The sequence below is a fragment of the Calonectris borealis genome, chromosome 4 (assembly GCF_964195595.1).
Source record: "Calonectris borealis chromosome 4, bCalBor7.hap1.2, whole genome shotgun sequence".
NCBI classification, from domain to species: domain Eukaryota; kingdom Metazoa; phylum Chordata; class Aves; order Procellariiformes; family Procellariidae; genus Calonectris; species Calonectris borealis.
In genome coordinates this window covers 78689220-78701420 of record NC_134315.1, presented here as the reverse complement: position 1 = coordinate 78701420, position 12201 = coordinate 78689220, and the positions used below count along the sequence as shown (strand labels likewise).

Sequence of the window (12201 nt, the reverse complement as noted above, 5' to 3'; positions counted from 1 at the left end):
CCTCACATGAGGCTATAGTTGGAGGAGGAAACTTGACTGAACCTGCCAATTTTACCTTGTTGTATCAAGAGTTTCAGTGCCCAACTGAAAATAGCATAGCCTTCTTTTTCAATTACTCCACAGCTTTTCTTCACTTTTTTTTCCCCCACTAGGCCATCAAAAGGCGAGTCTGAGTCCTCTGTCTCTCTATTTTTATGTGTTTACTGTTCATTTTCAGACACTGCCTTTTTAAAATCACTTTTGGGAGGTACAGATTTTTCCTTTGTGCTTCCTGCCTTCTCAAAAATGCTTCCTTACTGCTTCTGCCCTCATAATTTTCTCATTTAATCTCAATTTTTTTTTCCTGAAACCCTCACTATTTCCCCCTTGCCTAACTAACTTTTCCCTCCTTGTATTGCTAGTTTTGTTAAAATTTTAACTTAGCATCTATAAAATGGGATAGAGAAACTAACGTGCTCTCAGTAGTTTCAAATTATTTTGGGAAAAGAAGGGAAAAGAGGCTGCATAGGATAATTGCAGGAATCGGCTATCAATCCCATAGGTCAGATTCAGATATGAATCAGAATGAAACATTATTGGAGACAAAACAAATACTACTAGGAATTGTGTTATTATGGAAGACTAACATCCCAGTTACAGACTTGGAAACAACCAGTCCTAATCAGATACCTAAACAGGACCCAGTTATTTCCTTTGGTTATAGGTGACTAATTCAATTGCCAGTGAGCCAAGAGGATATAAGGCGATTTTAGATTTGGATTTGGTAAACAAAGAGAATAGTACAGAAGAGCCAATTGTAAAAAATAATACTGGGATGCATGATTAAATTCAGTGAAAGGATAAGCAAGCATATGTATGACTAAATTTCAGGTGTTTAAAAAGGCAAAGTCTGGTAAGAAAGCTAGTCAAGGGAGTGAAACGTACTTATAAGCGTGGAGGTCTGAATGTAGAGAAGGCTTTTAAGTAAAAGATGTGAAAGTGATTAGACAGTGGATGCTACAAAGATAAAAACCTTGCAGAGGAAGATTCCAGAATGGTGGCTAGAATAGCAGCCTTAAAAAAGACAAAGGAGAACAGTCTTTCTTGACAGTGTAGTCAAGAAAGAAAGTTTCATCATAGAGACCAAGAATTGTAAGTATAAACTGCTAGAACTCAAGCTTGTAAAGGATATTAAGCAAAGCACAAAGAGGTAAGACGATGTAAAAAGATGGGGATTTTCTTCAATGAAGACAAAGTAGAGACTAAAGACAACCCTAGTAAAGCCAAAAACAATACCTTGCCTTCAGTTTACTCAAGTCCTATGCTCTTAACACTGTTTATATTAAGTTGTTTTCACAACAGCATTATTATGTATCTGTAAGAACTTTAACACTCTCCCTTAAATTTCCAATTTCAAGCAAGAGTTGCTTACACATTTCACTACAGCTAAAGAAAGGCATTTACTGAGATGGCTGAGCAAAAACCACAATAATCATCAGATACAGCATAATTTTAATTCAACAGGAATAACACTGGTAATCAATTTTTCTTTGACACTAAAGTAGCTGTAAATCCGCTATTCACAGCGCATGGGAGGATACACTAACTTCACTGACTTCAGTAGTAGTACTATATAGCTAAAAGAGAAACTACATTCTTTCTCACCTGAATTTGCAGGCACCTGTAAATTTACAAGAAAAAAAGAAGTCTTTGTTTTAGTATTGCTTATATCTATCCAATGCTCAAAGGTGGCATCTCATTAAGGTTTAATAAAGTTTAGTTTAGATGGTTTTATATTATTCAAGTGCTTTGTGACATATCACAACCCAAATTTTGTCCTTGCATGAATGAACATGGACTGTCCAAGTTGTGGGCAGTGGCTTCCCTTACAATGTCTTTTCTCATTGCTTTGCTAACTGTGAAGAAAGAGAAGGAGAAATAGCGGACTTCTAATAGTTAGGAAACAACAATAGTTACTTTTGCTAAAGGTTCACTCCATTTTCTTTACCGTTTAACCATTCTCTTTTTCCTTAAAATAACACAGAAATGTAATACCAAAAGTTACATTACCAAGAAGTTACTTCTTAACAACTTCCAATATAAGAGTCAGGAAAACCTGTTTCCTTGTGTTCAAGCTACAACCAAGTCTCTCACGCATGCAAGGACACAAGTACAGCCTATCATCCGGTTCATAAAATGTAAACATTCAAGTAAGTTTCTGCTATAGTTACACACACAGTTACAACAAAGGATCAATTAACATAGTTTTCTCAAGTAGTACAAACTAAGCAAGAAGAATATATTTTCATAGGCAGTTACAATTGTGAAATATTGCCTACAAATGTAGAATCACCTTACTTTGGCAAAAGGGGGACAAATTGCGATCGCAGTAGTATCACATGAAGACTGCTATTTCAGTAGACTACAGATTGTTTCATTTCGCTGTTCTCTCATGAATGGAGACTCATCCCCACAAGCGTGTCAGAGCTCCTGACTGATCCTCGCAGAGGGTGCAGAACTCCTGCTCTCACAGCTCACACTGTATTAACTGGCATCCCGAAAAATACACCCGTCCACTCTGTGAATAGCCCTGCTGGTTCCTGACTGCTTTGCGTGGACTATTTGCTTACTACACAAGAGTTACCCACACTTGTACTGAAAAATTAACAGTGCTACATGTTTCTTGATAGGTGGATAGACCACTTGCTTATAAAAGTTAGGCTTATTGCCAGATAAGGTTAAAGATATATGATGGCTAAGTTTTATTCTGTCAAATTTAAGGATTAAATACAGGCTACATTACTTACAAATGCTGTTACAAGAACTGAAAACCAGTATGTGCATTGTTAGTATCTGACTCAGGCTTTGAATCTTACGCTAGGAAAACAACTCAGATTTCCCTCTCCAGGTCTTTAGTTACTTATGTATTAGCCAATCAAATTTATCTCAGTCTATTTAATTGCTTTACAGAATTAAACAGACAAACATTACCCACATCGTAACCACGGGACCCAATTCTCAAACAATCTTCTACCTCTAGGGTGTTGTGTGAATAGAAAAAAACAGAATCTGTGGTCTCAGTCATCCACATACACCTCTGCTTACTCTTGAGAAGATACAAATGAAACCACCAGATCACTCATCTCTTCCCTGTCCTAAACAAGGCTATCAGAACTCCCCGTGTGAAGCATCCATGTTTGAAATTGCTAAATACTGTGCAATTCGTTAACGTGAAGCTATTCTTCAGGGGAACACCAGAGTAAGGCACCAATAGACCTGCTTATACTGTGAGGTTCTCTGCCTATTTTTCATCACAATACAGGGACTCTGCTTCCTTGATCAACAATTAATTCACACCCTAACTCAGCTGGTTTTACTAGCTGTTATCATCTTAAATGGTATGTCTCTCAAAAAAATTAATGGTTACACAGACATCTTTGTAACATCAAAAATATCAGCCTGTATTCTGCATTTCACAGATACTGTAGCTGACACCAGTACATAATGGACAACTAGTGATGACTGGAATTGCAGAACTGTGTCTCACGAGCAGTTTCGGAGGACTCTGGCACACATCAACAGTTGGATCTCAGCCTGCCCAACTCCGCATATTCTGTTCTCACTCATAACATTAAAGACTACCTTGTGAGTTCATCTAGAGTTTTTACAAAGAACATATCAATCTGTGTGCAAAGAATGAAGCATATGAACAAAAAAAACTTCAGCTGATTTCACCAATAACATTTTAAAGTATTCCAAAGAAAATTTATACTAAGCAATCACATGCAGTCAAACAAAAGGTATATATGTTTTGCCACATTCCTGCAAGGTATATATGTTTTGCCACATTCCTGCAAGCATCACAGTTTGTGATTATGCACAACTGCATAACTAGTTCACACACATTATATGCAATCATAGATTTATGTTGAGTATTACATATTAAATGACTGTTTTGAGATCATGTATATAGTCAGTTTGCATATATAACTGCAAGAACTGTATATGCAAATCAAGCACATAATTGCGCTAATGATTATGGATCTGGGCCCTGTCCTTTTAAAAGTTGGACCTAAACGTAGATCAAGCTTGAACACTCTTTGTTAGTTCAGCTGAGATAACACAATGTAAATTTATTTGGAACAGTGACAGATTCCGCTTTTAGATGCACGTCCACATCTTCCGTTGGTTTCAGTAGGAGCTTTTAGCAAAACTGGGAACAGGGATTTATCCTATATAAAGCGGGACTACGATCTTTTTGATCCTCGCTATGATGGACCACATTCTGACATGATATCAGCTAGCGCTATTTCCACTGGGAGAATTGAGCTTGCTTACACAGGACAGTATTTAGTTGAAAGCTGGTATACTGAGACTATCATGCAGCTTTTCAGCTACCTTGTCCTGTTTTTTTCTATGGTGACTCCAAAGGAATGTTCCATCAGCTGTTCTGACTGCTAGAAATTCTCCCATCACTGTGCAGTAACAGTTTTAAAGTTCTCAGGGAGGAGGGTAAGTATCAATTAACTTTAGTAACCCACAGCAGCCGCAGTGGCCAGGGTCTGCTAAAAAGAGAAGAATAAGAAAACATAAAAATGGGGAATATTTGTATTGCAAAATATTTTGTGATGCTACTAGGACTGGAAAACAACTATGGTAATAAACACTTTTTTACATTAAGACAAGATACAGTTCCAGACTGAGCTTCCCTAGCCAGTCTATCAGGTACAAAGCAGTACACCTCAGAGATCTCTAACCACTCATAAAGACAGATGCCAGTAGAATGCCATTCCATAACTTTTTCTAACTTAACAGGTTTTCTCCTTTTCAACAAAAGAATGGAATCGAACCAGCAGATTTGACACATTTTGAAAACATTTTCTGATCAGGCACATTGGTTATAAAAGCCCTTATAAATATCTAAATTGGTGAAGAAGCCCAGAGTGAAGCCGAATTCTGGTTTTGCATCTTAGACACCAAACTTCATCAGCAATGCTGCTTTCTTTCTAATTATCTCTACTACATATGAAACACCCCTAAAAACCAGACAGGAGAGAATCTAATCAGCTGCTTTAAGAGACTGAAATTTGGTGTGATAGCAGTAGGTATGGAAGAGTGAAGGGGTTTTTTTATGATTTGGTAGCAGTCTTGACTCAGATAAAACAAACAAATTTCTGACTTCATCTGAAATCCTGCTGTCAATCCCTGGAATGGGAACTAGGATCACCAAGGAAGATAAGAGAAATACTATAGTTCCTGCCCTGGCCACAGGAATGATATACTGCTATACTGGCCACTAAAATGATGTCTTGCTGCTTTGACAGCCAGGCACCGATAATCTCTGCTGTGCCCTTAGCTTGTTTCAAGGCCTAAAGAGGAGTCAGCATGTTCAGACAAGCCAGCCATGCTTTACCAGGATTAGAAAATGCAATAAAGAACCTAAAGGGAGGAAGATACAAAGTTAAAAAAAAAAAGTAAAGAAAATTAGGCGAGCACTTAGAAGGGAGACAAGAAAAAAGGAAATCCAAAGAGGGAACTGAATAGAACAAAATAGGGGAAGAAGACAAGTGGATGCAAAGAACAAAAAGGGGTAACAGTGTCAAGAAGAAACTACAATAAAATAGATGAAGAAGAGCAAAAGGAGCAAGAGGAGCTTGGAACAAGGATTTCACAATGGAGTAGGAAGTAAGGAAGCTTGAGGACGAAAGAAGTAGAGTGAAATGGTCTTTAGGGCTCCAGTTTCCCCATCTATTTTTACTCGTTTTCAGTACTTATTTTTGGTTACATGTCTTGTATCTTCCAGGAGAAATGAGGGTTCATTGGTTTCTTTGAATCCTTTCTCCATACTTCTGAAGGGAAAATAAAAAAATTACAAATCAGTGCAATTAATAAGTTTTTTTAATATTCACAGGGAACTGACTGTCATGAATGAATGTCCTAAGCCACCTTCCCACATTTCTAATACACGTGTGTAAACTCTGGTTTGCACATGAACATCAGAATTTGTTAGTGTAAATCATAAGTCATAGAGGCAGGCTGGACTCTGCATACGCAAAAGATTAAGGTTCAATTTAGCAAGCATTTACTAGAAAGCTTCGCCCTCAGGCGTTTTTAAACACGTTCACCCTATATTCTTTCTCTGTGGGAAAACCACCTAGAAAAGTACTTTCTATATGAGCGCTCCACATCCAGGAAGCGCATTGCTGCAAGCATGCACAGGAAATGCTATGGGCCTTAATGTACTATAGATACTAAGGATAAATCATGAATATCATCAAAAGTCCCTTTAAACGGACTTGTCCGTTTTTTGTGGGAGAAACTATTTTGTCCATTTTTCTTTACCCTGAGGCAATTCTGCTCAGTGTTGTGCTATAGATTGAATTTGATTGGAATACTTAAGCATTTCCAGTGATGATCCTAAAGGATAGTGCACCAGAAGTCTATCAGTCATTCTGCCTCATAGGGAGTACGAGTGTCGAACTAGAAGCCTTCTCCTCTGGGACATGACAAAGCACGGAGTTATTAGCAAAACACATTCCAATGACATACCTATAGAAAAGAAAGCACTGAACAGACGGTTACAAATTGGACTTACATCAAATGTGGCAAGCTCTCACAATGGACTTCTGTAAGACACAGAAGCACTGCTTGCTTTCTCCTTGATCTACCTCTACAGCTCTCAGTGTGGCATCTTGTATTACATCCACGCCATGCAATTACAGCCCTTCCTGGACTCGATTTAATGGAGATATTAAAAAATTCCTTGCCTCTTCTTTTTCCTTCTCCTTCCCTCCCTTTTCCACTTGCCCTTCTCCCCAGCAAGGGCAGCCAACCATTGATGCCAGAGGAAAACAAGCAACCCTCCTACCGGGCTTGGTAGAAACAGAAAGAACGCCCTGAGACGCATAAGAATCAAGAAAAAAAAGAGATAGATGTGAGGTCAATGAAGAGAATAATTATTTCACTGGAATGTTTTGATGTTGATGAGAAGCTGGAATTTCCATGCTAGCAAGGAGCCAGGAACAATTTCTACCGGAGGTGCCAAAACTTAATTACCTTACACATCTGGCAAGGTTAGCAGCCGTGTAAGTGCTAACCAAAAATAGTGAAATCTCTGAAAATAGTGGATTTCTTGGGTTCTTAGGCATCCCAAAATATCAATGAATAGAAGCTAAAAAGTTGAGAAAAAGAAAAAAAGAAAAAAGAAAAAATTGAAAACCAGAATATTTTATTCTGTGACAATTTAATATTTTAAAAACCGAAGTAATTTTTTTAAGTTCTGGTTTGAAATGAGAAGTCCAGCCAAAAAACATCGCTTTTTCTCTTCCAAAATTTTAAGTTATTTCTTTTCTGACAAAATTTGTATTCATGGTATTAGCACCGATGGTATGGGAGCTTCCCATGGATTTTTATTTTTACTGAATTTTTTCTGTTCAGTTCTAATCATCTACATCCTCCCCACACAGAAACATGGTACAGCTTGCCTTAATTCAGCTTTTGGTGGCAGAGATTGTATTTTGGGTTCCTAGGAAGCTGCGTAACACTTAAATTGAGTCCCTAAGCCCACCAGTGTTTCTGAACACAGGTATAATAACAAAATTTATATGCAGTGTCACAAAGAAAAAGATGGATGGTAGAGTTTCTGAGGTGCCAACCCAGAAGAAAAGCTCTCTTTATGAAAGTGGAGGATAGAAAAAAAAAAAGAAGAAAAAGGTTTGTATCCACAACCACCAAAGCGTTATTCAGAAAACCCATAAATCTCCATCTTGGGCACACAATTCTGGAGACCCTGTGGCTCTCAGGTTGTTGGCCTAGTTGAAAAGAAATCAATGATAAACAGGACTGAGTTATACACATCAGAGATTTAACCTTCTAAAATGGTCTCTAAATGAGGCACATAACTGTAATTCATTGTGTGAAGCACACAAGCCAACAGGCTCTGTGCATATGATAAAATTCTCTAATTCTTCAATTTTATGTTCACAAAGAGCTTTCCCAGTTCCATACTTTTTCAGCAGAGGAAAAAGAAAAATCTGACATTTTTCCTATACTCCTGAATAAATACACTGAGAAAGTACTCAATCCATTTGCCAAATTACACAATATGCAGCATAGTATAAGAGGGTTCCTTCAGCAAAGGAAGGAGAAGAAAGGTTTAAGCTGGCTTTTACCCTTTATTAGTGCGTGGTATAATACATGAATCCTTCTCAGCACTGAAACCTAATTTTTAAATTGTATTTTTACTCACTTAGCTATACCTGGAGCTATTCTTTCTCAGGAGTCTAAAACTGTTTCTTCCTCTTCTGGTCAAGTTCACTTCATTAATTTCTCCCCATATTTCTCCAGGTTGTTGTATATTTCTTCTGAGTACTCCACAGTGTTAGCAATGCTTGCTCTTGTTTGAAAAGGTTAATGCATCTTTTGCCTCTCTCAGATCATTTATGAAGATATTAAACAAACAAGTGGTACCCAACACTGACCCTGCAGAACCCCATTAAATTTTTTGCTAAAACTAGATACAATGCTGTTAATATCACTACTCATTGAGAACAATCTGTCATTCCCCAAGCTGAGCTTTTCTTATTACATGCAGTCTACTGGGGTTTGATTTTTTTGTCGGGTTTGGTTGCGAGGGGAGGGCAGGGGCGGGGGGAAGGTGGGTGTTACTGTACTTTTCAAGGTATTCAACAGAACTGCAAAATCATAAAAAAAAGCACCGGGCAACAGTTGACCAAGTCATTAATTGTCTGATGGAGAAGCTGAAATATATAGAAAAGTCAGAGCATTGACATACTAAACCAAGTACAGCTCAAAAACAAGTAACAGAACCTACATCTGTAATCAGTCTAACATCTGGTTTTGAACAAGTGACATTTCTAAATGGTGCATAAAAAAAACCACTTTCTGTATTCTTAGCAATTTGGAAACATCATTCAAAATTAGTACAAATAAAAAAGAGGGAATAAGGTCAATGCGGCAGTATGCTTAAGAAAAGCGTAATGTTTCTGCTTTCTGCACTTACGCTACTCAGTGTAACTAAAAATGATCTTAGTCTGCTACAGCAACCAAAATTGTTTTCCATCTGCTCCAAGGTTATCAGAATACACACTGTCCCTTTTTCCAATTTTTCCGTACACAGTAGGTGCAAAAGCAACTTCATTTCATTAAAAATTCTTTTTTAAAGGCTTATGTATTGAAAACTCAAAATCAAGAACGAGAGAGACAATAAATATCATTAAAGCACTTGCAATTGAAAAAGTAAAGACACAGGAAATAATTTCAAGCACCTAAGGACATCATGAAATAGCAGCAACTTTAAAACAATAACAAAGACAGAGAGAAACAGCAAAACACCATTACCTTGAATTCTTTTTCAATGTTGGCCAACTTGGCAAGTTCATTGCTGAGTTCTAGAGCAGTGAGTACTGGATCTTCACTGGAGAGGGACAGATAAGCCGGACTAGCCAGTCCTTTGTATGCATTTATTCTTGACCTAGAGTGACTGAAAGAATCATGCTTTTGCTTCTCTGTACAGTCATTACATTTGCAGAAATAATCATGAGGTCTTTCTATCCTTGCTCCTTTCATCAATAACATGTGCACGACTTCGTATTTTTGGCAGTGGGCAGCTAAAATTATGGGAGTGATGTCTGGAGAAAAGCGAGTACCGTCTTCGTCATAGGAATAAAAATCATCATCCTGGAGCTCCTGCTCACAAGGGCTCAGAGTCAGTCGCTTATTTACTGAAAACCCAGGATGATTTAAAATTGCTTCCACTATCCTAATGTAGCCCTTGCTGATTGCAAGCAGCAGGGCATCTCCAATCCGTGCCAAGTTCTCTTTTTTTAACAGAAGTTCTGTCACTTCCAAATGTTCATTCCCTACAGCAAGCTGCAAGGCGTTTTGGCCCATGTAGTCAACACAGTTGACATTCAGTGTTTTTGACTCCTCCAGCATTTTGCGCACCACAGGTATGTTCCCATACTCTGCTGCATCTAGAAAGCGCTCTTCTTCAGCCGTAAGACTGGTGCCCCTGTTGTTGAACATGAATGCTGGGCCTCTAATGGCCTGTCGCCTTCCCTTTTCCCTCATCATAGTCATACGTCTCAGAGATGGACTTTCTTCAATGTACCTAACGAGAAAACAGAAAGGTAACAGAATTTCACTATGTTGGTTATTTGTAGTTTCCACCTCTCCTGTGGCTACAAAAATAATGACATATTTTGTCCCTCGTCATTTGCCCATCTATTGACAAGAAGCATTCTTTACTGTGATCTTTCTGTCCTCATGCCTGCTTGTCTGCAATCTAAAGGCACTCACAGGTTCAATGCCACAGGCCATTTCTGTTTTGTTAGCGTGGTCAAGATTTTTTTTTCTTTTTTTTTTTTTTTTAACTTTATGTAAGACATCACTTCTCTTCAGAAATCCCTCCCAACTCACTTCAGTATATATATAAAATGAAAACACATCTACTATGCTACTTTCAGTAGTAATTAATACTATCCACCACAGGCATTCAAGCTGATGGTTTAAGGAAGGCAATATTTATGCTTACCGTATCGTAGTTCACATAAATGAGAGGTGAAAACAAGTTTTCTTCCTGATATCTTGCCAAGCAATACACAGTGAAGCCTGATCTCATGCCTTCTAGTGTTACTACTAGAAATGTTAACCAAATCCGGAAGATTCTACTCACGAGTCAATTTGGTCAAATTATAAGTCTTTGAAAAACAACAGTTCATATATGTTCAACAGACTTTCTGGATGCTAGTAACTAAACTGCTTATGGATTCCAGACACCGGGCATGATCCAGTGTAGATTGGGATAAGCTCTCACTCCAGCTGGACTTTTGCAATGCTGTGGGTTATCTTGGGCCTATTTCTATTATAGATCTACCATTCCAGGAGCTGAAAGGAAGAAGCTATCTAATGTCATCACACGATTTTTTTTTTTTTTTTTTTTTAAAAGCCCTCATGCATTCTTGTAATACTGTCAAGAAAAATGGGAAACTCAAAAAGAGCTATTGAATGAAAATTGGGATGGCAGGCTGCACTAGAATGCCTACACTGGGTGTAGGAAAGTGAGATTGTTTAGGAAAGGGAACCGAGAACCAGGGAAGCTGTGAACTCCCCTCAAAAACTGGTTGCAAAAGCAGAAAGAGGGAAAAAAGAGGAGAAACGGAGAAAAGAAAGGGTAGACAAGCTAATTCAGAAAACACAGAAACTGGAATTATGAACCAGTGAAGATACTGGCTGAAAACAGTGGGGAGCGAACAGGAATGGGCTGAGAGAACAGACAGATCAGATGCTGAGCTGGATCTAGCTAGGTGAGGAAACTACAGAGGGGAGAGGAGGTTCAGAGAAGCAAGACTAGGAATTGCAAAGAAAACAGACCTAGGATGAGAGGCTGAGAAGCAGACACTACCTTGCTGGAGAAAACAACAGGAAACAACTGCCTGGCAAGGTCTGAAACAACAGAATATATGGGATCAGGCTAAAGAGGTCACAGCTGGGGGAAGAACAGAAGCATTTATGCCTGCCAGAGCAGAGGCCAAAGGCCTGAAAAGGTACTCAGGATACCACAACCTTCCTTCACTACCGACTGCAAATAAATGTGAAACCCATCAGCAATCTCCCCTTCCTTTCTAGCCCAGCTCAATATTGAGAAAGACAGCCTCCAGCTGCTATCAGTTAATCCATTAGCTCAAGGGATGGAGATCACTTGAGCTGATTTGATGGGCACAGAGACACAAGTGCAGCTGACAAACAATATATGAGTTAATGGAGGGTGTGCTTTGAATACATATAACACTATATATATGCTACGAAAAGATAAACAGGCCTTATAAATTTCAAATTTGGTTCTATGTCCTATGTGCCTCTGTTCCTCATCAATAAAAAAGAAAGAGTTGGCTCCTATTTTACAGGAGCATTGTGAAAATTATTTATTTCACTTCAGCAAAAAAACTCGGATACAAGAGTAAAGGCCCAGACGGAAAAACTGAAGAGGACATTAATCCTTCTCCCCTCAGTGCAAAAGCCAGGTAATGTGCATTAGGAGAGATATGGGTCCACATAATGAATGCTGAGGGCAAAACAAAATATTAAACGGCAGACCCCGTCAGTCTGCGAAAGGACAGAACCAAGGGAAAAACAGCACACAGACCTTGGGTGCACACAAAGGCTATGTATTTAAGTGAACACAGTGGAACCTGCATGGGC

General features: G+C 38.5%; 1 protein-coding gene across 3 annotated transcripts in view; it reads right to left on the bottom strand.

Moving 5' to 3' along the window:
* The window catches only part of TRPC3 (transient receptor potential cation channel subfamily C member 3), a 46108-nt gene that overhangs the window by 26433 nt on the left and 7474 nt on the right, over window positions 1-12201 (bottom strand). For all 3 annotated transcript variants that reach the window (XM_075150243.1, XM_075150244.1, XM_075150242.1), the window contains exon 2: window positions 9340-10111. In XM_075150243.1, the coding sequence (XP_075006344.1) occupies window positions 9340-10111 (772 nt within the window). The remainder of the gene's footprint in view (window positions 1-9339; window positions 10112-12201) is intronic.